A 27,746-nucleotide genomic window follows, 5' to 3' on the forward strand; every position below is an offset into this window, starting at 1 on the left:
AACAAATGTTGCTAAGGGAGGTCATGTGGTCACAATGTGTCAAATAGCAGCAACAGTATAGTTTTGAGTTATCAACAGGCAATTTTAAGCAGAAGTTTTACTTCAAGTATCAGAAGTTATTCCAGTGTAATTAGGCAAATTTACTTTTGAAATGAATGACTTTTGCAGGAGAATTCCTAAAGAAGGGTTAATCACCAACTTTATCAATGTACAACAAAAACAATTACAGTGTTTTCATTTATAAGACTTTTACTGTGAGCTTATTAGAGGACAAATCTGTTTGCTTACAGCATATGCCTGAGCAAGAGGGATGATTGTTTTATTATTGTCACCTGAGATTGTAAAATTATCCTAAGTAGATCACTGTACACAACATTTTCCATGTGACTTGATGGCTGTCTGTGATATCTCTCAATAAGTATATGTCATCAGAGTAATGTGTAATAAGTACATAATTGATGAGATGCTGTCAATATACCTGAATTGCGGCGTGATAACCTCTGATCGCTCACTTACATGACGTCTCTTTCACTCCCAGGGGCATTTAAAGAATAAAGTCAGTATAATATCTAACAGCTGTCATTCTTATAAACTGCCATCTCTACATTATGTTCTAGACAATTAATAACGTCTTCTGTTATAGAATTTTGGCGGATAGGTAAAAAAAAATACGCAGCTATGGCAGGTGCGTCTTCACTTCCTTAAAGGGGCACTCCACCTTCAGGACATTCTACCGAGAGATTCCTTCATTATCATTGCTCTTTAGATATAACAGATCAGCTGTGCATTTGCAATTATATTCAACCCACAGTCCTGTGCTTACCTGTTGTATCAGTGGGCAAAGCATATAAGCAATCTGCCTGGTCTATACTATATTGTTGGGTTAGACTTTATTATATTACATTACATTATAGACCACTCCTGTGTACTCAAATGTAGGTGAAAAAGGGACATATTAGGATGCTATTCCAAAAATGGGGGATCTATGTAATGACAGTGTAAGCCTCACATTAATGTATTGATCACTAATTGTAAGCCTGGAAAACCAATGTGATCCAAACTTTGTTCAGTCCAAAAAAGCAAGACATGATGTTCGTTTAATGTTAGGGATTTCCTCATGGGTCTTAGGTTACCAAAACATAGGCAAACCGAGGGGTGGGGGGGGTTCTAGTGCCTGGAAATCCCCCTCCAAGCCTGGGGCACTGTATAATTGAGGTGGCTGGACCATGCCCCCAATTCACACGGCTCTGCTTGAAAAGGGAGAACTGTGTGCAGCTAACAGTAGTGCATGCAGCATGGCCCATGTATATTATGGGGATAGGAAGGGTTGGAGAGCAGCCAAGCACTGTCTAATATTATAGCCACGCCCCCATGCATGCTGGCCATGCCCACTGGCGGCGTGGTGTGGAAACTCCCCTCTACAAATCCTGCATTTTCCCCTGCGCAAAGCTTCTGAGATTTACCCCATCCAAATCCAACACTCAACACTGTAACTCACCACTTACATAATTTACCAGTTTGAAACACTTGCATGAACTCTTCTTTTTGGGTCAGTCGGCAGTTGCCTATCTCTTAGTAGAACACCAATGTCTGACCCGCGGATCCTGCTTCCCAGTTACTGGTAAACAACAGGCGCCATCCTCATGCACCACATCTCTTTGTGTTACCCAACCTGCCAAGCCCCCTCTAATTGCAGACCGTCTATCAAATGTCACAAATCAGTGACCTGGGCTGAACCTGTTTTTCCAAAAGCATTTTAAAACCCTATTTAAAGAGGAGGTGAAACAGAGGAAATTGGGATTATGAGTATTGAATAATACAGCAGCTATCAGTAATTTTTAGTAAATGTTACTAGATATATTTTTAAAATGAAATAAAAGCTGCATAAATGGCTTTAATAGCAATAATAATTTTGCTATTTTTGACCACTTCGGCTAAACCTGTGCCCGGTTCTTCAGATGCTTAGAGGGATTGGATCCTTATGCCTGTTTTTCGTCACTCTCAGCCTTCATTAAGCTAATGCCACACAGCTCACTTTATTGTAAGCTACACATATAACTAAATATTACATATGGCGCCGCATTTCTCCAAAAACAGAGCACTACTTATTTAGTACAAAGCAGCTGGAGGGCAAGTGTGAACAAACAGATTAAGGATACATCCACAAGAAATGCATGTTTTACCTAACGTCCCTTCTTCCCCCTGTGTGGGGGTCTCATGCCAAGGATCCTGCATTTTGGGACAATGCACCCTCTCCAGCGACACAACAAAATGACCAAAAGGAGAAGGGAGTCAGTTTCAGTTTGTGCTGTTCCTGGTTGGCAAAGTAGGTAAAGAAAGCCACTGCTGTGTTAGATGGTTGAGTTCTCCTTCACTCAAAGGGTTCTTGACATGTGCTCCCCCCCCCCACAAATTCTCCGATTTTGGGGTTAAGTAAAAGTGGATTTAGCCTTTAGAGTTAGCTGAAGGTACGAAAGCTTTTAAACTAGTTTGTACTTTTTTCTGTTGCCTGTTCACTTGCAAAGGACAGAAATAAATACTCATTATACATATGAATATTTACATGAGGCTTGGCTGTTACATTCCATCGCATAAATTCAGCTGCCATGAAATCCCCCTGGCCACTCTTTAAATATATCCCTCAAACCACTTCCAGCAAGCCCGCTAACAGAGCGATATACTGGAGACCAGAATCCTCACTCTACAATCTTCTTATGAATCAGTGTTAACCTTTTTGTGCTGTAAATTTATGCACATTGCCAGGACTAAATGCGAATTTTTTAAAAAAATAAAAAAGATAAAAATAAAAATGAGTTAAACGTATTCAGTGCTAGACAGGTGTCCGTATACAACAAATCTTACTTTATGAGCTTAAATTTATTCCGACTTCATGATCGCTCCTCTCTGTTGATTAACCAGTTTGGGATTTTTTTTTTTTTTTAAAGAAAATTTAATTTACTTATTCATTGGGTTTGCGGCTGCAATGTATGTCTTTATCGTAAAAGGTGACATCTTATCTCCCCGTTCCAGGTTGCCTAGCTAAATTAGTAAGTAGCCTGTTTCCCTAGCCAGGGACGGAGCGTTGTGGCACTTTTATAAATTTCACGGGAGAGCGTGGGGGATATATTGCAGACTGCGCTAAGTCTCCCGATGACAGCCAGATGGAAAAGCAATAGAATGGAGAGTCACATAATGATAAACATATAGATTGGCAAACTTCTAGGCTTCTATGCCTGACACATGTTTCAAAGATTATACTCTAATGCACTGCAGAGATAATAGGTTTGCAGGGAAAAAAAAAAGTCATTACAATTTCTATTCACATTGTCACCGGGTTCTTACGTGAAAATTCTTTACCAACACTGTAAATACCAAATGAGCTCCGTGTTTTTATCCAGAGAATAGATACCTGCCTCCCAGGCGCAAGACATTGATTTTGCTATTCAATGGAAACAATTGCATTTTTTTTTTTTAGGCATAAAGAAGCACTTTACAGCTTAGAGATACAATTAGCAAAATAAATCCATATAGAAACCTTTTGTCTTTTGTCTGTTGCTTGCAGAGATTTCTGACGCTGTTTTTCTCCTGTTGCCTCGCTGACCGCTGCTCGAAGCTGGAAGAAAATGGGGATAATAAAAAAAGCTTATCAGAAGTAGGGAAATAACGTATATTAATTATGTTACAAACGGAGGAAGTTTAACCCTGGTCCTGCTGATTCAATTAAATCTGCTCCTTTATTTTACAATTGCAATGGCAAAGCCAATGGCGTTATCCTACAGCGACACTTATCCAAACCAGAAAAAAAGCGCCTTTTACAAAAGAAAAAGGAGGGATAGAAGAAAGGAACAGTCTTTTTTGTTTATAGACAAAGTGATATTTTCAACATAGCAGCACACTTAGGTATTCAATAACGACATGCCGCTAGTAGCATTCGAAAAGATAAAAGTAAATGAAATATACACAATGTATATACAGGTTTATATAAAGCTGCAAACAACATGTTATGAGTGCAACGAGCTGCAAGTTTAAAATACTCAGCGTACGAAGCTGATGGCACATTTAAATGTACAGGGCCTGTTGCTGAGCTAGGAGCAAAGCAGAAAAAAGGAGCAAACTGGCACCTTGGCAAGCTAACGTTGCATTGGAGGGGGAGGTAAATTTATAATGTGAGGACAGATTTATAGTTGGGGTCGGGCATGTTCTAGGTCAACTTTAAATTGCAGTATAAAAATAAAACTATCACGTATTTGTGTGCTACATGAAAAAGCACTGAGATCTTGCCGAATTTGGCCAACCTACGTTGGTGGCTAAATTGGACATTGATCCCGTTGCTCAGAGCTTGTGCCAAGCAACAGGATCATTCTGTGAGTACCAGGGGAAGATCTAGATCTTTAATAAAAAGACTGAGCTCAACTGTAGTATATTTTCATTAAACGCAACAGAGTTCACACTTTCCAACCTTAATCTGAGTTGGCTTTCTGACCTGTCTAAGACTATCCAAGTAAATGATAGACAGGAGGTCATAAAAACAGTTTCTTTTTTTCCCAAGTCATCCAATTATCTATCGGTGGACAAAAAGGTCAAAATGTGTTTTGTATTTTTTTACTCTACTCATTAATTCATTATTCTTTGTCTAGATTAGGGTGTTTGTCTTTGGATCAGGACCAAAAATATGGGCCACCAATCCAATTAGGTTGGACCTTCTCATTGCCAACCTTATATACTGCCAAGTCATGAAATAACTATACATCATATTTTAATTTTACAATTCTTCAAGTTTCTATTCATATTTTTTTTTTAAATTAAATAAAATTTTTCATTTGTAGAAAGCAGTAATTAAAGCAATAAAAACAGCATTGTCGTGTTATTACTGCGGAATGAACGTAGGGTCACAAAGCGGATTCACAGACAAAATCAAGAAGTCAAGAATCTCTGGGCTGGATAGGCAAATATAGTCATTTATTTACTGAGGTCTAATTATCCCTACAGAAGTATCTATGATGTACATAAAAATGCAAAATTGGCAAAATACGCCACCAATCTACCATTTTTAACAGATCCCACACAATAAACCCAGCAGGGTCCTACCACATTATTCCAGCAGTGCCCCTGCCGAATAGAACAAGATTGCCGCCACTGAGAATGCTATCGGTTACCCATGATTGTACCAGCGATGTGCTTCATTGATGATGCCCATGTAGGCAAAGTGATGCATCCCTATTAATAAGGGCACTAGCAGCATCCCTTAATTGGCCTGGTGCTGACAGAAGCCATTAAGGGACAACGCCGTTTGGCCCCATTATAGAACTTGTATTCCATTTCTGTTTCAAATATAACTTTCATCCCATTTAATTAATAGATGTGTATGTCATACATACTGGCTCTGACACTGTCTTGCTGTGTCACACACTAAAATAAATGTAAAAAACAGACACAAATAAAATTATGATGACAGTTGAACTTTCTACCAAAATTATTCACTACATCCTATATTTTCTTGTATGTTGACTGTGGAATGCTTTTGTGTATTGTGCCTGCATGTACAAATTAGGGCATGCCTAGCACTTTTGTAGCACTAGGATGCACCATACTCCCCTCCCACTCCCTCTCTCCTCTCTTCTCCTCCTCTCTATCTCTCCCCCGTTCTCCTCCCTCTTCCTCTCCCCTCTTCTCTCCTCTCACTCTCTCCCCTCTATCTCTCCTCTCCTCTCTTCTGTTCTCTCCTTGCCTCTCTTCTCCTCCTCTCCCTCTCTCCTCTCCTTCCTCTCTTCCTCTCCTCTCCTCCCTCTCTCCTCTCCTCCCTCTCTCCTCTCCTCTCCTCCCTCTCTCCTCTCCTCTCCTCTCCTCTCCTCTCCTCTCCTCTCCCCTCTCCTCTCCTCTCTCCTCTCCTCCCTCTCTCCTCCTCCTCTCCCTCTCTCCTCTCCTCCCTCTCTCTCCTCCTCCTCTCTCTCTCTCCTCTCCTCCCTCTCTCTTATCCTCCCTCTCTCCTCTCCTCTCCACCCTCTCTCCCTCTCTCCTCTCCTCCCTTTCTCCTCTCCTCCCTCTCTCCTCTCCTCTCTCTCTCCTCCCTCTCTCCTCCCCTCCCTCTCTCCTCTCCTTTCCTCCCTCTCTTCTCTCCTCTCCTCTCCTCTCCTCTTCTCCCGCTCTCCTCTCCTCTCCCTTCTCCTCTCCTCTCCCTCACCTCCCCTTGCCTCTCTTCTCCTCCCCTCTCCTTTCCTCCCTCTCTTCTCTCCTCTCCCCTCTCCTCTCCTCTCCTTCCCTCTCCCTCTCCTCCCTCTCTCCTCCCCTCCCCTTCAAATCCATTCATTGCTGTGTGCACGACACCCGTTCACCAGTGAACAGAATACGTCCACATTTTTGCACCAAGTGGAAACAAAGCTGTCCCAATAGGGGTAGTGGGACAGAGCCCTCAAATTGGGACTCTTCCATCTAAATCAGGACGGTTGGGAGGTAAGGGGGTATATGCATGTTTCTGCAGGTATACTTGAGCAGCACTTACGCGTATGTGCTGTTACTGTACTCAGCCTGTGTTTGCATGCTCCTCCCTCCCCATTCCATCTATCCAGGCACAGGTGGGCATAAGTGCCAGAATAGTCCGCATATGCGTGCGCCCACTTTCTGTGTATGTGCTGAACAATTTCACACAAATTGGTGTCCGGTACGTCCCACTCAGCTTACATATTTATTTCATGTACCTATGCAGGTGTCTGATAAAGCTGGAGTAACAAATCTTCACTTCATAACAAAAGCAGGAAACAACTTTTGCACAGGGCCATTCTGGTTAATTTCTTTGCAAACGGTCCCTATTTTTGGGTGATATTTTATGACAAGATAATGCAATGACGGCTGAGTTACTGTATTACAGACTCTCCAATAAGACTCTGGTCACCTTGCTCAGTTTATGAATTTAATAATGGAATCTTCCCCTTGATAACCACCAAACCGCCGCGCTCCTCTCACAATGCAAAGCTAAAAGCTTCTGTCTAATATATCCAGATTCCCACAAATGTGACTTTCAAGCATGGCAGCATAATGCAGGCAGTCTCCTCTCTATGCTCCATATAGTTTTGCTCCTGTTTTATTGTAACCACTTACTCAACATGTCATAGATAGAAGTATGGACCAATTACCTCCTCCCTGCATTGATTTCCTGTGTCCTGTGTTTTCCTAAAATTACACTTCCACAGCTGTTCCCTGCATCTAGGTTTAGAATTTCGCACTAGTGTGTCAATAAGAACGGAGAGGTTTTAGGTGTCTGTTTACTGGTCTCTGAATGCAAATGTCATATTTTTCCAACGCCGTTCCCCCCCCCCCCTCCTTGGCTTTTATCTTAAATGTGTTTCTGTCCAGCAGGAAAAAATCTCAATAAGAAAACTATTTACATGTATCTACATACCAGCCAGTATCTCAAAACAAACACATGCTAATGTGAATCCTTATCAAAATGAAAGAGTTATCTTCCTCTGCCTGTGCATAATCCTGGACTGCGCTGGTACATTGGGTCTGCAGCTCGTTTAACCTTAAGCCTTAAAAGGAATTATTTTATAGGAATTATTTTGAACGCTATCCACTAAGGATCTGCAGAAGCAGGTGTGAGCTTGCTAGCTCACGTACGAAGCAGGGATTTGGCCGGATTGCTATTGCAAACAAGAAGAAAGGAATGTCGGACTTAAAAAATATTTCTCAAGTGTATTTGTGAAAAGGTAAAAAGGCAATTTTAGGTAAACATCAGGACAACATGTACAATAACAATACTACTCCTGACTCTGGAGACTCCCCAATGTTTAGTAATGTAATGGGAGGTGATATGTGTGTCCTCCACTAGTAAATCTGATATTAGTGATACTTAGCTTAGGTTACCATGGACCTCTGTCTGGACTATATTGATGCTCTATGAATGGAGGTCTGGAACAGGGGCGGACTGGCCCGGGGGGCAGGGGGGCATTGGTTCCCTGGGCCGCTCAGAGTGACCGCTGTTCGGGCCGCACAGGCGGCCGCATCATATGACACGCATCATCAATGACGCAGCTGCATCGCGTGTCATGTGATGCGGCCGCCTGTGCGCCTGGTCTGGAATATTGTTGAACGGAGTTAAGGGTCCATAGAGTTGTTGCTGAGAAAAAGCAATGGGTTTGTGGAGTTGGCCAGTACAAGGCATCATAAAACGGACTAAGTCTCCCGATATTAACAGTATTGAACACAGCAGTTATTATTATTATTATTATTATTATTATTATTATTATTATTATTTTTATTATAATTATTGTTATTATCTTTTATTTATAGGGTGCCACAAAATTATCGCAGCCCCGTACAGAAAATAGACATTGGACCATACAGGGTAAAACAGTACAGAACTTTAAACAAAATAATACCAATGGGTAAATGTATCAAGCTGAGTTTTCTGGCGGGTTTGAAAAGTGGAGATGTTGCCTATAGCAACCAATCAGATTCTAGCTGTCATTTTGTATAATGTACTGAATGAATGATATCTAGAATGTGATTGGTTTTTCAAACCCGCCAGAAAATTTTCAGCTTGATACATTTACCCCTAGGACTTCAAACGTTCCAAACATAGCTAGCACAGTGAAGTTGGAGCAGAAGAATAAAAGAAAGATGAGGAATGAGATCCCTGCTCGCAATACATCCTAAACGGAGGTCAAACAGACAGGAGGCACAAATGGGGTCAGAAGAGGGGATCAAGCACAAGAGGAACGAGTAGCGGGCAGGGGATGAGCGAGGGTGAGGTAGTCAAGCATTGAGAGAGGGTTAGGTGGATGGCTGGTAGGCTTGGAGGAGTTTTGAGTGCCCGTTTGAAGGTGCACAAATTAGGGGACAGTCGGATGGAGCATGAGAGTTCGTTCCAATGGAGGGGGGCAGCCCGGGAGAAATGTTGGATTCTGGATTTGATCAGGGTGAAGGAGAGGCGACGGTCATTGGCCGATCGCAGGGAACAGGATGGAGTGTGAATAGAAATTAAATAATGATATCATGAAATAAGATGACATTTCAGATTTCAATGACATAAGATATCATGCAGGTTATGAAAGTACTGTATGATTTGAAGCTAAATATCAGCAAGAGTTGGAAAACAAATGTTAAAGCATAATATGTGACACATATCAATAGGATTAGGAATATTACAAAGTAAAGAACATCCAAAACAGCTATGAATATGAAATACATGTATGATAGATAGAAGAATAAAAATATATGCAAACTGTGTCTGTTGTGGTCCGTTGAGGTGCAAATCGTACCAACGCATTTCGCCAGTTGAATTGGGCTCATGACTTGGTGCAATGAGAATGATTGAATGCAATTCTTTCATAACGTGCATTATGTCTTATATTCTTGTGTCCAATACTGGTAATATAAGACGATAATATACATACCTATTTTTCATCCCACTTCTAACCACCCTCTTTCCCTTTATCACTGTTTTTCTTTCTTCTCGTTCTCTGTAATATTTTCCCATAATGTCCCACTTCCTTTCTTCTCTATCCTTTACCTGTGTTTTCTATAAGGTAACATATCTCATTCCATCTCTCCTAGCATTTTTTCTTGTGCTACCTAGAAACCACCGTATCCACATCCACAACCTCTTCCGCACCCATAATCCCATGAACAATTGTCTCTGGATTAAAAAAAAACAAATTCATTATTTGTTTTATGGATGCCCCAAATCCAGGATTCAGCCTGGGGTTCAGCCAAATGATCCTAGCTATTAAACAAAATCTCAAATAAAAAAATAAAAAATTATCTCTTAGGCTTACTTCTTTAATATAAATATGCTAATTAGGGTTCAGATTTGGTTTGGGATGAATCTTTGCAACAGGATATGGCATTAAGCTAAATTACAAATTCAATGCATGCATAATGTGTGATAATCTTTATAGTACAAAGAATATATGACAATATAACATGACTTTAAACATTGTTTTTTTTAATCAATTGTGCCATTTGCTATTGCCTTTACTAAAGGTTTATTTAAACATAATGTAACAACATCTCCATGGTAGACGCTAAGCTCACCCTGACAATATGATTTGGATTTGATGCCTCTCCAGCTACTGTGTGTCAAATTTATCTGCAGTAAATGCATCCGGCCCTAAGTGAGAATACCCCTGCGGACCTATTAACCCACTTTACCAGGCTTCAGTCGGAACATGGAAAACACAGATCTTTAACTGCAAACAGAACAGATGTTAAAATAACTTAATAATGTTGGCTGCTCAGCCCTATAAATTTATGCTGGTTGTTGGTGGATATCCAGGTGTTGGATCTATTACCTAGAATACTTGGGACTATTTGAGATAAGAGGTTTTTCTATAATTTGGAGCATCACACTTAAAATCTCTAAAACACATTTAGAAACTCCCTTGACATTCCCACCCACATTAAATTGTTTAGCAAAGTTCCTGAGAGAAACTGAAGAAAGAAATACTTGGTAATCATATCTGTGTATAGAACAAAATCAATGAACAGCATCAATTATTTGCATTTATTCCCATCTGTTTCACATAACTTTCTTGATAATGGTTTTCCTGATAAGCGATCCTTTAATTAAACAATGATTCAGTTGTGGTTGAAATCGTTGTATTAGAAAAACTTTCATGTACATTAAAATAATTGTGCACAAAGAAGTCACTACCCTAAAAGCAGGGGGTGCTGATGCTAAGGCCACATGTGTATTGTTTCACCCTTGGGAGATGGGGATACTTACAAAGATTTGGTCTGGGACTCACAAATATCTACTTACACCTCTGATTGTGTGTATAAAAGATCACAGCTGATCAATATAATCTAAATTCCACAAAATTTGATCATTTTGGTTATTTTAACTCTTCTCAACTCCAATAATATAATTAGTGCTCTGCAAGTTACAAAAATTGATGAAGAATCTGCTACAGCTTAGCAAAAAGTGCTTTTTTTCTAAAAGGAGAGGAAAGGGTTTCCATTTCTAAGAATTCTAAAAAGAGAAATTGCTGAATAAACATATTGAGTTATCCCAGTTTAGGTTTGCAGAGGAAAACTGCAAAACTGCACAAATTCTACAGCTACAAACGCTTATTCTATTACATGAAATGTCCAGGTCGGAACCATGAAGGTAAAACAGTGTCCTTTGTTATACATATGACATGGTAGACCCTAGTCTGTGTGGAGAATTTAGATTGTAAGCTCCAACGGGGCAGGGACTGATATGAATGATTACATATTCTCTGTAGAACACTGCATAATATTAATAATTATTTTTATTATCATTATCATTATTAACAATAAAAATGATAACTACAGACAACTGGAGCTCCTCCCACATCATTAAGACAGCGATCTGAACTTCATTCCACTTGCTGTGACATCACCGGCCCTGCCCCTGTGCCTGAATCCACCAATCTGCACAGTGTATTTTTCCACAACAAGTCTGCAAAACTGTCAGCCACTGCCTGCCTGTTTAGTTACAGAAGCCACTTCCTTCTAACATGACAGCCTGCTGCAGAATGGGTTAATGAGAGTCTGGTGGGCATATTTACTCTTTGTGTAAGTGCTCCAGTTATTTTATTCTATGAGGGTAGGGCCAAAGTTGGTATGATTCATTACGCCACCCCCCCCCCCCCTCCCCTCCGTCCTCATACTTCACCACCCCTACAGGATCTCCCTGTGCGATAGAGTAAAAAGTTGGTAAGTGTGTCTTATATATATTAATTTTTTAATACTATCTTTAATCTCTCTTCATATAATTTGTATCACTTCCCTTGCTGAGTTCCGATGTTTGCTGTAAAATGCCCAGCTTAAGGCTTATGTAGTAGAATGGGTGTTGCCTTTTTATAGCTAAAGGGTTAATTTATCCTTTTAAACAGAACAATTATCACCAATGGCTTCCTTTTAATGCCTGGGCTCACCACGTTGCTTTCCCCGTGCCTCTAATTACATTTTCCTTATTTCAAGCTTCCAGAATGCGCTGGTCGTGTCTCATTCCCTCTACTTCTTTCTGTGGGAGAGGCAATCAGCATCCTTTCTGCATTTTCCTAGCTGCTTTTCATACATGATTATATATTTGTGTTACGGGGGGGGGGTGAAGCATTAAATTGCACGGCGTTGAGAGTACAGGGAAAGGGTCAGTCTACGACTAGTCGCCCAGAACACCCGATGAAAGGTCGTCGTGCAGATAAGAGTCTCTACGACAGATCCTAGTAGAGGCAGGACGAGGAAAAAGGGGCAGCAGAGGTTAAACGTCTCTTGTGAAAGGTGACATTTGAAGCTTATGAATGGCTTACCACACACATAATGTGTTCGCACCTAAACCGGCTTAAGTCTAAAATCCAATCCGCCCCCTGAAATTGCAAGTTAAATAAGCACCTTAATAACTCGTGTGCTGGAATTCAAAGGCTTTCCGAGGCACAATATTGAATAAGGGATTAAGACGTTAATCATATTCTTTGTTTTATACCTCCAAGATGGGAGAATAATCTTTCCGAGGATTCGTCTCTCCAATGCTGTACTTTCAGGAAAGAAGATTTCATATTTTTACATTTGCTTTGATGTCGTTATCTGGTACAATAGGCACAATTGTAGACCAAGCCCGCGGTAACGTGTGCATTCGTTGGCGATAAACTCCTTCCCCTCTCATATTGCTTAAACTAACCGTAAATACAAGGCTGTACAACATGAGATACCTCTCTTCTGGTTTTTCTTTATCATTCCTCCCTTTTGACCAAACCTCTTTTTCTCTTTTCTTCTCACTCTCCTGTTTCTCTTCTTCACTTTATCTTGCTGATTTTTCACTTTTTTTTCTCTTGTTTTGCTCTATCCTCATTTCCCATAAGGTTTTTCAAGTTATGTCTCTCTCTCTCCACCTATACTAATATTTTTTTCTTGCGTCTCCTAGCAACCATCATCATCACTATTTATATAGCACCACCAATTCTGCAGCCTAATACACACACAGAGACTAGGGTCATTTTGCAAACAGCCAATTAACCTACTAGTCTGTTTTTGGAGTGTGGGAGGAAACCCGCGTGAACAAAGGGGAGAACATACAAGCCTCACACAAATAAGACCATGGTCGGGAATCAAACTCATGACCCCAGTGCTGTGAGGGAGAAGTGCTAACCACTGAGCCACCATACTGCGCAACATTATGCACCGCCACAACCCTAATCCGACAACCAACAACCATACAGATAATATTGGTTCAGACCACTGGAGACCATTAACTCCACCTTTAATGACCTTAACTACCGCAATTAATGTAAATTGGATACTATAACTGCTCGGCAATATAGCTGACAATAGGTGAGATTGGGAGCAGTCGTTTGGGGGCCACAGGTGGAGGCGTGGTGGGCCACCTGTTGGCCAACACTGATCTAAACAGTACAGAATATGTTATGTCATTGTACACAAACTGTAAAGTTCTTTAAATAAAATGTGACTGAAAAGTACAAGGATGTGATGTGAGATAAAGGAAGAATTCAGTTTGGTATCTGACCATTTTCATGAGTGTTTTACTGTCTGATTCTGTGGGTCCTGTCCCTACTTTTTGCTGTTCCTTTAAGACCAGAGTGCAGGAAGCAGAAGAGACCTGGCAGCGAGGAAGCAGAGAGCCACATTTATTGTTGTAACACCCCCTCTGGAATTGTTATTCACACCTCTCAGGGGCTTAATGTGCGGCTTGGCACTAGAACCCAGAGGAGACACAACAAAAAGGCTGCTTAGCAACAAGGGTAATATGGGCGGGGGATCAGAACCTGTGTGGTGAGGGAAGGGTGACGGTTGGCGGTTGGGAGGAGGAGTTAACACCAGGACCCGGGAGGAGGAGGGAGGTCCTGGGTCTACGGGGGTGGGGTGGAGGAAAGGGGGAGGGGGCATCAGAACTCTAGACTAGAGGAAACCCTGCGGAGACCCCAATACAATAGAGGAGCCCCAGGCAGAGGAAGGTGGGTTGTGGCTGGAAACTACACTGTGAGAGAGGGTGTCAGAGATGTCTGTGCTTATGGAGCAGTCAAAGTAGGTTGCAGTCATCATAATGTGGATTAAGGAGAAAGGTATATAAATAGCCCACAATGTGCCTGCAAACAAAGCAGGGAGAGGTTGAACCAAGAGTGGAAGTAATATGCAGGAGGAGTAAGGAGTTAGTGTGGTAATGATCACCCCACCACCAAAGTGCATAATGTATCAGTTAAGATCCATGTAGGAGGAGAAAGGAAGCTGTATATATTTAATTTATTGATGCAGCAGTTTAAGAATGTGCTGGAATGAAGAAGGTGTGTAAATAAAGATGTGTATATATATATATATATATATATATATATATATATATACACAAGTTAACCCGTGCATGATACTCATGCATTCTAGTCAAATCAAGCTACTTAAGGTGTTAAAAAGGTTCTTGTCATCTTCATCACCACACACACACACGCCGCTAGGCTTTTATATATTAGATAATGCTAAGAATTTAGTAGGTCAGTGTAGTATATAACTCCGCCCAGCAGGTGGCGCTGCAGCTTGAGCACTCTGTCACCCGGTAGTTTTTTCCACACACACACACACACACACTAACACACGCCGCTAGGCTTTTATATATTAGATATATATATATATATATATATATATATATATATATATGCCATATAGAGATGGTCTGACGCCCAAATTATTAAGACTTCTGATTGCACTGCAACATCAGATTACATCACCTGGGTCCCACCAACTACAAAGAGACTTTGTAATAGAACACCTGCATGTGCAGGTACCCCCTGGTAATTTACACCCATGCCCATGAGCTAGCCAGAGCTAGATACTGAGGGGCCCGGCCTAACCTGTGCACCTCACACTACACACCGGGACAATGGGTTACATTTTATTTCTCATTATACACTGCCTGCTTGAATAAGAACAATTCACCAGAATGTACAACTGTCACAAATTTAGATAAGAGGGGCATCTCTGCTGCTGTACAAGGGGTTAGAAGGTCTGACATCGCAACTTGCCAATTACAAATATTTTGCATATGATTGAAAAGGTATATATTATTTATTAATATGCATTATAATGTATTTATGAGACGAGAGTGTATGCACTGCACCAATTTGAGGTACAGTTCTTATAATAACAGTGCGGAGTTAGACATACCAAATCCAAATAAACTAAACGACTCCCTGATTAACCCCCTACAGGATAGATGATCTCAGTAGCTATTGACTTTAAACCTGAGGTGAGAGCCATGGGATTTGTGAATGCAAGCTCCACCCCTTCTATAATAAGTCCCACCTCCATGCAGCTGATTGGACAATAGTTCCTAGCTATCTTCTTAATGCTCTCACACAGGTTGCCATAATTTGATCAACTAATTAATATTAATGTTCTTCACCCACTCTACATATTTATACCTACACTGAGTTCAGATTTGGTAGCCAGATGCTAAACCTTACTTCCCTCTGAGAAATCCTGGAGGGGAGGTCAAGTGCAGGGTGGTGTGGTGCCACAAATTGCGTCATTTTGGCCCTTGTCCCCATGGCACAATGCCGCAATCACATCATCATGCTGCAGAGAAGTATGTCTACTGTGCTCGGTTTGGAAACCATTCAAATTATCACAGGCAAAGCCGGCTGTTTATCTCAAACGAGAGTCTTGGCCAAGATACAACCTGCAAACGCATTACGCACTCTGATACATTCTGCGTCTTGTGTTTATAAACTGCATCTGATGTATCGCGGATGTAAATCCACAGAGTAAAGCTCATTCTAATACATACTTGCCCACTTCTGAATTCCGGGTAGGTCTCCCGCACTGCCAGGACAGCAGGCCACCCTAACCACTTACTAGTGAAGTAGACAGGATGGGAGCCTCTGTGACTCAATTTGCAGTGAACCAAGTCATTTTGTCCCTGTCCCCGCAGCCAAGTGGGGCCAAGATTATGCCATTCGCTGTGCCCTGCGCCCTTCATCCTCACACTTCACCTCTCCTCCGGGATCTCCCGGAGAGATATAGTAAGAAGTTGGCAATACGTCCTTATGTCCTAACGTGTCCGCACCTTAGGGTCTATTTTGCATATATATCTCCTTAAATGGACTCTACAATTGTGAATTTCACTTTCAAACTAAAGGGCGGATGAATCAAACCTTCTAAAAACCTTGTAAAAAGGAAAAATGGGGGTATTGCCCATAGCGACCAATCAGATTCTAGATATCATTTATCTAGTAAATTCTAGAATATTATTATTATTATTATTATTATCTTTTACTTATAAGGCACCACAAAGAGTCTGCAGCGCCGTATATTACATATACAGAAAACAGAACCAAGACACAACATGATACACAAATATATACAAACACAGGTGACAGCGTAAAGCAAATCAGATTATATCTGACAGATAGTGGAAGGGATGGTAGAAATCAGCAAGAAGAAGGCCGAAGATTAATAAAACAGGGAAAACAGGGCTAGGGAAGCAGGCCAAGAGGTACAGAGGGTGAAGGAACAGTAGAAGGAGCACACAAGGAAAGAGGGCCCTGCTCATAAGAGCTTACATCCTAAAGGGAAGGTGGAGACACAAACAGGGTGGTACTAGCTAGGGGACAGAGCCAGGACAAGAAAGTTAGGAGGAGGACTGATAGACTTGAATAAAGAAATGAGTCTTAAGGGCACGCATGAAGCCTTTGAGAGTAGATGCTAACCTGATGGAACGGAGAAGATCGTTCCACAGCAGGGGAGCAGCCCGGGCAAAGTCCTGAAGACGAGAGTGAGAGGAGGTGATCAGTGAAGTAGTGAGGCGGCGGTCAGAGGAAGCTGAAAGCTGGAATCTGATTGGTTGTTTTGGGCAACACCCCCCATTTTTCCTTTTTAAATAAATCTACCCCTAATTCTTCCCCTCACGCTCCTAGCACCTCCAGTTCTCTTCTGAGTGCTGTTTGGAGGCCCAGAGAGTGGGCAGCATGGATGGTGGTCATAGGAGGGAATATTGGTTAAAGGGTCAGGGGCTATGACTACTGATTAGCAATCTTTCCCCACTTAAATAGTCAATCTTTTATATTACTACCATGCTCCTGTTATCTGGAATCTACAGGTCTCCTGTATGCGTACATCACTCACTACGTATATTTCATGTCACGTGCGATATTCCCTTTCTTTACCCATAGAAGTTTATGTGAGAGGGGTACTTGACCCATGATCATATTACTCTATCAGCCAATTAGTCCTGCAGCAGAGAAGTCTGGTTTTGTTAAAGCAACAATAGAATGCTGTAGTGATTGACAGAGTTCAGGCAATTAAAAGAGAACGTGTGTATAGTTCAGCAAAGTGTAGCTCTTTCCTGTAATTAGCGCATCCCAGTGACAAGTATAATTTAAGGACGGAGCAGAGCTAGGTCGGTGTGTGACCTAATCAGTGAAGTGGGGTCTGTCCTTGGTTCCAACCAACAGAATAACATATCTATGTGTTTTACATCTTTTTGTTTTGTTTGTTGCATTTAAGATTTAGTAGAATCTGAGTCATGTTCAATACGTAGATTGTGATTTTGAATTACAAACATTATTAAAAGAACAAAATAACAAAAAAATTAGATTATGTTTTTTTTATTTATTTGCCTCTTAGACACATTTGTATTTGCGTTCAATTTTTAATTCGTTTTTTTTGGAATGTAAAAGACACATTATTGACTTTATTTCATGAATATTTCCAAAAATCTAACCATATGGGAATCATAGAGGCTGAACCTGTAAACACTCTGATCAATGTGTGCCCTCGTTTCTGGAAATGTTCCCCAAGAAGAATCATTCCGGTTTGGCGTGAGAGCTTATGACATCGTACTTGGGAAAACAAGTTGACAACATGCGATTACACGGACCGCTGCCTCTGTTTTTCCACCAGTCTGTGTTAGGCGAACAGAAACAGCTTAAATCTAATAAGCTTATATACATTTAATTAGTGAGCACTTGCAGCCTCCGGCAAAATCTCCCTTTAGAACATAAACCATAAAATATTCTTCACTGGTTTCAACCCCAGTTTACTTACTGCAAGAGCAATAGATGCACCAAATAATAAGGTGACAAATAAAAGATAAGGATCACAGACAGCAGTCCTCAGACAATATTGTTCCTTACAGCGGTTCTGAAATGAGTTCTGGGGCAAATTGCAAATGAGTTCTGAGGCACCTCTAAAAATCCTATATAAATATCCTCATCTGTATCCAGCTGGATAACCTATACTTGCCAACTCTCCCTGAATGTCAGGGAGACTCCCTGAAATAGGGGTGATCTCCCTCACTCCCTGAAGAGTCTGGCATTCTCCCTGATGCTGAGCCAGTACAAGACGTGGTTGGCTTCACCATCTGTGGCATGATGACACAGTTCAGAAATTGTATCCTATGTCCATGTATTGATGCCTATGGAGGTGGCCATTTTCATGGAGCCCAAGATTTAATCAAAGACTGACAGGTAAGACAACATGACTTCAGTAATGGAGACAGAAATGTAAAAGACACTTCAGTCTCTAGAGATTCATTAGCTGCTTTTCTTTAAACCATAGTTGTCTATTCTCCCAGTATGGGAGACCTTCCGGGAGAACAGGGCAACCTCCAGGTTCTCGCCCCCGAAATAGATAAGTGACGGGGGCAGGGCTTAATGACGCAAATATCGCATCATCTTTGCTCCACCCCTGCTGTGATTGGCCAAAATTGTGACAACCGTTTAGGGGGCGGGCCAAAATGATACAATTTGGCAAGCCCCGCCCCACGTACCCACCTCCCTCTGGATCTCCCTGAAGCCAACGAGGAAAAGTTGGCAAGTATGGGATAACTCTCTGAGTTGTCTCCGAGGACAACTTTATGTGACATGATCAGACCATTACTTGGGAAATTCACTAAGAAATTATAACAATTAATATCAAGGCTGGGCAATGTGTAATACAAATACATTGGCAGAGGAGTCGCAGTTTGATCACGGTCACATGGTTTCCGGGAAGCTGTGGTGGTACCAAGCTTTAAACAGAGAACAAGATCAGAATCAGGGTATTATACACCTGCAAGACAGACTTCTTTTGTGGGTAAATTATGTGAAGGAATTTATGAGAGTTGCGATTCTGAAATTTATTGTACAAAATAATTTGTTAACGCAGTGTCAGTACGAAGGAACGGTCATGCCTATGTGATTACTTTTTATGGGGAGGTAAGTTTTAAACTTGATCTTATTAGTGTGATTAATGCGATATATATGGATTTTCAAAGCATTCTGTAGTGTTCCACATGACAGTCTGGTGCATAAGGTGAGAGCATTAGGTCTAAGGGGGAAATTATGTACATGGGGAGTGACCTGGCTGGAAGATATAGATAAAAGGGGGGGGATTCGATTGGCTGTGAGGTGACACGATCTGTGACAGACAACGTGTCAGGGTTTTTACTGAAATATCCGCTCATGTCCCAAAGAGATGCAAAAGAAAATTAGCGGAGACTTCTGTACCGTATTAGCCGCCAATGTGCGCAGCCAGACATCAAGGCCGAGTCCGACGGAACCTCGCGGCTATTTGAATCCTCCCCAAAGAGTAGTTGTATTGACTCAGTTTGGAGCAGAAAGAGCATACAGTGAGAAAAATCCTGACTTCCATAAATAGCGAAGTTGAACACCGGTTTTCCCGGTGGTAACCGTTTTTACGATTACCACATTCCCACACCTGTCATGCCTCCCAAAAAAGAATGAAAGAATACAAAATCGACTTGAAAATAATTAGACTTACTTTGAAGGCGACGCTGGAGATCCTCGAAGACAGCAGCATAATGGCAGGAAGGCTTTCCGATTGGAGAACTGCTGCCTGACGTCATCGCGATGTGTGTCAATCAAAATTTAAAGCGGCAATGTTCAGTTAAGTGTTTAACCACTTAACATTAGGGGACCCCACATTGCCGCTTTAAATTTGGAGGCGGTCAGTTCTCCAATCGGAAAGCCTTCCTGTCATTAAGCTGCTGTCTTCGGGGATCTCCAGCGTCGGCTTCAAGGTAAATCTAATTATTTACAAGTCGATTTTGTATTCTTTCGGGTTTTTTTGGAGGCATGACAGGTATCGGAATTACCATCATTGTTTTCTCGTACCCCACTCGGCTGGACACATCCTATGTTTTGCTCAGTCTAAACCTTATTGCACAGAGAGATTTCAAGACATTGAATACATACTAGTGACGCAATGATAACCTCAACTCTTTCAACTAGAAGGGATGTTCACATAGCTGCACAGATGGCAGGAACAAAGAACAGCCATCAATGTTTATGTTACGTTAAATGCAGATTCGTAATTAAATTATCCTTTCACTCAAGGCAGTGACGATTGTATTCTGCGGTGCCAGATTGACGAGGTGACCAAGTGTATTAACAGGGACGATTGTGGCATAAGCAACATTTTTACTCACTCTTTATTTTGCTAGAGCCCCCCCCCCCTCGTTAAGCTGTACACTGGAGGATATTCAGTGTGACCACCTTAACAAGCTTCTGCCCTCTATAAACCAATGATCAAGTGAGAAGAGAAAGGAGGATGATAATAAGGGTGGTGATAATTGGATTAACATTGATGATGGGACTAAATAAGTGATAATTGATGCAGATGAGATACACATAGAAGATGACATTGGTGGTGAAGAAATAGCAGCCATGGCACTCAGAATGACAATAGGCATTTAAACTGACAAGCGGGTAGAAATCAATCAAGAAAAGAGATAATTATTTAATTGCAACAAACGTAAAATTGGAGACGTTTTTGCTACATCAAAAAGGGCCAAAAAATGTGATTTCAACCTAACGGTGAATAAAAATATATATATATATATATATATATATATATTAATCACAGTCAAAGAAATGTCACCAAAACTGCCTTCCAGGGTAAGAGAAAGTCTATATAATACCAGTACATATATATATATATTTATAGGACGAATGTAAAAGTTTTTAGATAAACAGGATGAGGAATCATCCAATTCTGCAATGTATGGACAAAAGGTGGTGGAATGATACATATATTGCTTTATAGTATGTCCAGATCACATACTGGCAGAATAAGCTTCACCAGTGACCAGAATTACTCAAATCCATCCCTAGAAACTCTTTCCAGCCCATGATGTAATATTATTATATTATTATTATATTATATATATTAATAATATTATTATCTGGACCTATATTGTGTATATTCTATACTGTTGGTGAAGTATTCACAAGAAAGATCTTCCAATTATCTGCCAACATTTACAAAAATGAATGAATTCAAGTATGAATAAGTCCTAAATTCACCAATCCCTCCCCGTTCAACATTCACAAGGAAAATAAGTGCACATATATGTTGAAAATATTTTCAGTGCAAAAAATATTTTGCATGAATTTTTGTCCTCTAACCCTTCCCAAAAAGAACCCCTTCAAACTACATTCCCCAGTCCATTTTACACTACTGTTGTTTTTTGGTATACTAAGTAACCCAGTTCTTCACCCATTTTGTAGATTAACGTTATCAGTGCATCAATAATAATTTGCCTCTATCACCTGGTCCTCTCCATAAGAGTACTTGATCAATGGGCATGCAACGTCATTTAGCCAATGAGTGTTTCTAAGTGTTTCTGAGTGTTTCTGTTCAGCAAGTAAAGCTGAAATCTCGATGCCAATCACTGTGGCATCCAAAGCCTCGGTGATTGTGACTTATCTCTAAACATTCTAATAGGTTCCCTATTAGAACTTAGTACAGGGACAATACATATTTGGAGCATAACGTATTTCAAACTAACTCCATTCTGTTTAATATAATTGAAAGTGGTTGATGGACATTATGGTCTGAGGACAGTAGCGGGTGGGGAGTTTCACTGGGGCGGTACACCTGTCAAACCGTAATGCAGGGGTCCTAAGGCGAGCTCAGGGAGGACAGAAACCTCCCGTGGAGCAGATGGGCATGATTATGATGGAAGAACATGATGGGGATATGAGGGGATGTAAAGATGATGACTATGGGGCATTAAAATGATATGCGGCGCCATTATTCGTGAGCGGCGGTGAGAAATTTTTAGGGGCTCCTTCAAAATGTTGTAGCACTTCTGTTGGGACTGAGTAGACCATGTAGAGTTTTCTTCAGGACTGAAGGTCCCAAACGTTTGCCAATAGTGCGTATTGAAAGAAGTGGCATCTTTTGCCTTGATGCAGTCCATGGTCCCGAAGGGAGAAAATATGCAACTCCCAGCAGTAGGAGCTTGAGTAGACCCATGGGGTATAACTTCCAGGATAGCAGTTCTGGGCCCTGCTCTCCACTGTGGTGCCCAGCGAAGGACAAAGGCTCTTGAAACATTGAAGGCAGCACGGTGGCTCAGTGGTTAGCACTTCTGCCTCACAGCACTGGGGCCCCGAGTTCAATTTCTGACCATGGCCTTATCTGTGTGGAGTTTGTGTATTCTCTCCGTGTTTGAGTGGGTTTCCTCCGGATGCTTCAGTTTCCTCCCACACTCCAAAAACATACTAGTAGGTTAATTGGTTGCTATCAAAATTGACCCTAGTCTCTCTCTATGTCTGTGTGGATTAGGGAATTTAGACTGTAAGCTCCAATGGGGCAGGGACTGATGTGAGTGAGTTCTCTGTACAGCGCTGCGGAATCAGTGGCGCTATATAAATAAATGATGATGATGAAGTATACCAACATTTTTCCTTAGTCCCAAAGTCCTAGTGACACCATGGGCAGGATCTATGGGGGAAGGAGCGTAGAGGATAATAGGGTGGACAGAGGTCATTGAAGCTCTTTCACATCATCTCTCTTGTATACAGGACCACCTCTGTATAACAACACTTCACATCCACCAGCTAGGTTATAACACGATCATTAAACACACAAGTTAAAGGCAAAACGCAGCATTGCCCATGTATATTATAGGGATAGGAAGAGTTGGAGAGCAGCCAAGCACTGCCTGATATTATAGCCACGCCCCCATTCATGCTGGTCACACCCACTGATGGCGTGGTGTGGAAACCCCCCCCCCCCCGCTACAAATCCTGCGTTTGCCCCTGTACATATAGTATGGCACTATACCTTTCCCTTATCTCTTTGACTATACCAACACCACTATAACATTCTATACATCATTCTGTACTTTTAGTTTAATGGATGTTGTCATGTATTATTATTATATGTCACTTTTACCCCATTAATTGGTCCATATAACTGTATACTTCAGTCCTACACTGCTTCTTGCTACATGCGATTTTCTGGATGCTTTATAGACTAGGTAAATCGTCCAATGTATGGAATGCTCATCTCCATAACTGGACAGAAAGCCAGTGATTGGTTGGCTGCACTCGGGTATGAAATAAGCGCATTCTAGCACTCTAATCATTACATCAGTTTTTAAAAACAATTTAAAATCTATTAATTTTTTCAAAATTCTGAGCGTGCAGTGAAGTTCCCTTATTGGAAATGATTGTAATATGTCTTTCCCTTTTATAAACCTATTTATTAATTCCTGCTCTCCTGAGTTGACTGTGAAATCTGCACTTATCTGGAGCCATGAAAGCTCATTTCAGTGGCAAGAAAGGAGCGGAGAAGTATAAAGCTTTAAAATTAAAATTTTAAGAAGGTTGCACTAGTCTTGTTGGGTAAGAATGAGGGCATGTTGTGTTTCGGTAGTTTATAGATAGAATTTGCAGATATTCTTAAGGAAATTCCAGTCAGTAGATGAGAAAATTCAGATTCAGTCCATTGCCCTCTAATATACAGTATATAAAGATATACTATTTTATGTTTTGTTGTTCTTTTCACTCCTTACTTTCCCTTTAATTTCCTATCTGACCAATATTAATTTGTTTCATTACAAGCCCTGATTAACACTAACGCATTATAAATGCCGCTCTATAATCCATTCAATTGCTCCAACAAGGAGAGACAGAAGTTTAAATCAACAGCTGTAGATTCTCTGTAGAATTGATATCACCACTTATACAATCATTGTTGTATCCTTTACATGTTATTGAACTACATGCTATTTGAAAGTGCTGGGAAAGTTTAATAAATTAGATAATATGTGGATGAAATCACCTATCCCACACAGTCAGGATGCTACATACTGCAATAAGCGTGACCTGCATACAAGTAATTCACTTTATAACTCAATTTAGTGGATTTGTGTGACCAATGCTAATATGATAATACATGAACATTGGTTTAAATAGATTTTTTTTTTAGTTAAATGGAGGACAGAGCAGTAATGTGATACTCCTGTCAAACCGATGCGGGGGGATTGTGGCGTAAAACAGTTAAGCGCAATGTGTCTGCGGAACAGTCCACGGCAACATATTGAGGGGGTGTTCGGAATGGAATCTCTGCAAATTTTTTCTCGCTCCCCATAGAGGTGCACAGAAAAAGGAGGGGAGATTTCTTACCGTAAGGAAAGTCAAAGTAAGGCAAAAAAAAGGAGTAAATGTTCTCTGGGACAAACCATGTTACAATGCAAGGGGTGCAAATTAGTTTATTATTTTGCACATCGGTTAAATACTGGCTATTTTTTCATCTAGTACACTAATAGTTGATAGTTTTATTTTTACACTGAAATTGAAAGTTGATCTAGGACATGCTCTACCCTAATTACAAATCTGTCCCCTCATTTTAAATTTTTCCCCCCTTCAATGCAACATGGTTAGGCCCAGGTTACTCCTTTTTCATGCTCTACTTTCCTTAATGACTCAGGCCCAATGTGCGCAGCTGGACACTGAGGCGATGTCTGGAGGTACGTCGCTCCAAATTAAATCTCCCCCATATGAGACAATTTTCATGCATCCAGTTTGTTATGGTGCAGTTTTAAAAAAAATGTAAGTAAAATCAGATTGGTTGCTATGCAAACCTCCCACTGTCCCACTTTAGGATGGACAGTCCTCATTCTAGAGGACTGTCCTGTCATCATGACAGACAGACCTTTTGTTCGGACGGCGAAGAATGTTGGAAGGTGTGTCCTAAATGACGCACTTGTCATTGGTGGGTGTGGTTTCTCTAGCCTCCTTTTAGTGGAGAGGTGTTAGAGGTCACCCCGCCTCCACCATGATGTGGATACTGCTACTTGCGGAGAGCGTACGAATTCAGAAGTGCCAAGTGTTAGGAGGTATGTCTATGAGTTACAGCACATCTCTACACTTAGAATTGTATATTAGTTATTTCTAAAGATGCTCACTGACCCCCGTGAAATGGTTTTGGTTTATGTTTTGGATCTGGATTAGCTTTCTGTTCTGGTTTTGCTAAAACCGCCCTCGGGTGTTTTGGTTTTGGATTTTTTTAGAAAAAATCCTAAAATATGCTAAAATCACATAATTGTGCTCTTTTTTTGTTCATCAATTATTATTAACCTCAATAACACTAATTTCAAGTTATTTGCAGTCAATTTTGACCACCTCACAGATCATAATATTATTTTCATACACTTTTGGACAAATACTGCAGTGACCTGGCTGGATGGTAAGCGACAGAGCAATGACACAAACACATAGCAGTTCCTAGCACATCTAGGACACATTGCCACACAGCAGTGGCAGAAAAGAAAAATGGTGCAAGATGGAATTGTCCTTGGGCCGCCCTCCCTCCCTCTCACCGTTATGTTGGATCTTAAAAAGGAATCCAAAAAGCGCGAGATCCGACGACGTAACGATGACGTTTTGCCTCGTTTTCGATTCCGAGGGCGCGCAACAGGACCGAGCCAGCTCTCTAGTTATTTCTCAACTAAATATTAAGTATGGAGACCAGAAATCTTATTATGAATCGGCACACAATAATGCCTTTGTCCGGTTCTGTCTATAATGAGTCAGGTCCACCAGAAAGGTGGGTATACAGGAATACCCCGTATCTAATTTAAGGGTCTTTTTATGTCCCCAACGTGGTAGCCCAATATTTACTGTTGCAAATCGCAGCGCTACAATAAGAATCACTGCTACAATTTGAAAAGATGAAGGAGCTTTTTTTTAAACAGACTCTTTAGTATTTACATGTAATGTGAATATCGACTAAGAAACACAGACTTACAGCCATAACCTAACAAAACCCATCTGCTCTTAGTGTCATTTCATGCTGAAATTAAAGCTCTTACAATTTGATTGATTTTACCACTGCTTAACTTCCAAACATTAAGTGGTATTAAGCTGTGGACGTAGAACAATGGTCTGCATCTGAAGCACTATGCAATGCATTACCCCTGATTTATGCAGCCACCATGCATACGTTCCCATCCACTTTACTGCAGGGTGGATCTTTATAGGGAAGGTCTGCATTAAAAGGCAATTAGAAAGTAAGTGTAACGTACCCATATATTCTCGGGGAGATTCATTTTGACCGTTGCTTTTATGATTTCGCCTTAATATGACCATGAAAACCGATTTGCAGCCATTAATCCTGCACTTGAAGGAGCCAGCCCTGGATTGCAGGATGAATGGTGAGATGGAAAAATCGATGCATCCAGGTAGTGTACAGCAAGGCAGATCGCACTAATCTTTCTAATGTGACAGCCCAGCGCTGCTTACTGCTGCTCTGTACACAGCTCAGAGACATTACTTACGTCTGTTCACGCACCCAGGAGGAGTCTGGGATTCTATGTGGAATGACATAAAGAACCAGTGTTGCTGCTGCTAAGCATGCTGGGAGTTACAGGTCAAGCTTGAAAGTAACCGATTGCAGCTCTAATATATATATATATATATAGTCAAAGTCGTATAATTGGATGAACGTGTTACGTGGCATGGCGCTATCACGCAGTAAAATACGCACGCACACACTCGCACTCTAATATTTAGTTATTTATATATTTCATATTATAATGGTTCCATTCCCCAGTGATTTATGGGCAGATGGTATTTAGTTTATAGTTATACATATATTTTAAGGTTATATGTACACTTTAGTGATATTTAAGGTTCAGGTTACTCTAGTTAGCGATGTTAGGGAATAAATGTTCAAACTGTTACTGCCTGTGTATTGTGAATAGACTAGGTTAAACTGATTTCTGGGCGGGAGAATCATCTGGAATGTTGACCCTCACCCTTGGAGGGGGTTGTTTGAACTGGCCTATGACCTGTTTACACTGGACCCTCCTGAAGCCTGGACCTATAGAAGAAAGCCACCTCATCTGCATTGTTTTCTCTGTAACACTGAGTGTATATAATATAGGTTTGCTGGCACTGGCTTCAGTCATACTCTGACCACAGTATTCTGGTGTGAAGTACTGTAAGCTGGTACCATGGAGCGCAGCTAGCGCAAGCGATCGCGGCGGTATGTATATATCTTTTGGTATCGGCTGTACTGTATTATAATTATGTATTGAATTGCTAAAACTTTTGCATCTGCTAAATAAATCATTTTGTGCTTTGGAAACACAAATTGCTTAGACAATGCTTATTGGAAAATTATAAAATTACTTTAATAATATATATATAATGTCAGGTCTAATAAAGAGCTCCTCAGCTCCTTCCTGATTTATTGTCAGGTTTGTTTACTATATTGCACCACACTTGCCCACTCTCTCAGAACATCCTGGAGACTCCCGAGTTACTGGTACCTCTCCCAGAATCCCGGGAGACAAGGTCATTCTGCCGCATCCCTCCAGCCTTCACGTCCCCTGCAGCAAAATTACGCTTTTGCGTCAATGCGGAGTGGGGCCAAAATTACGCAGTTTGCCATGTCCCACCCCTCTCCGGCCTCACACTTCGCCCCCGAACTTGCTGCTGTGTTATTACAGTTCGGCGTCTCTTTTTTTAGATTAAATGTAT

At 41.0% G+C, this 27,746-nt stretch overlaps 1 protein-coding gene across 1 annotated transcript in view; it reads right to left on the bottom strand.

The window, feature by feature from the left end:
• The window catches only part of GFRA4 (GDNF family receptor alpha 4), a 320,254-nt gene that overhangs the window by 89,893 nt on the left and 202,615 nt on the right, over positions 1-27,746 (bottom strand). The window contains exon 2 of the mRNA XM_075189927.1: positions 3,536-3,613. Coding sequence (XP_075046028.1) covers positions 3,536-3,613 — 78 coding nt within the window. The remainder of the gene's footprint in view (positions 1-3,535; positions 3,614-27,746) is intronic.

Source organism: Mixophyes fleayi, chromosome 1 (assembly GCF_038048845.1).
Source record: "Mixophyes fleayi isolate aMixFle1 chromosome 1, aMixFle1.hap1, whole genome shotgun sequence".
Lineage (NCBI taxonomy): Eukaryota > Metazoa > Chordata > Amphibia > Anura > Limnodynastidae > Mixophyes > Mixophyes fleayi.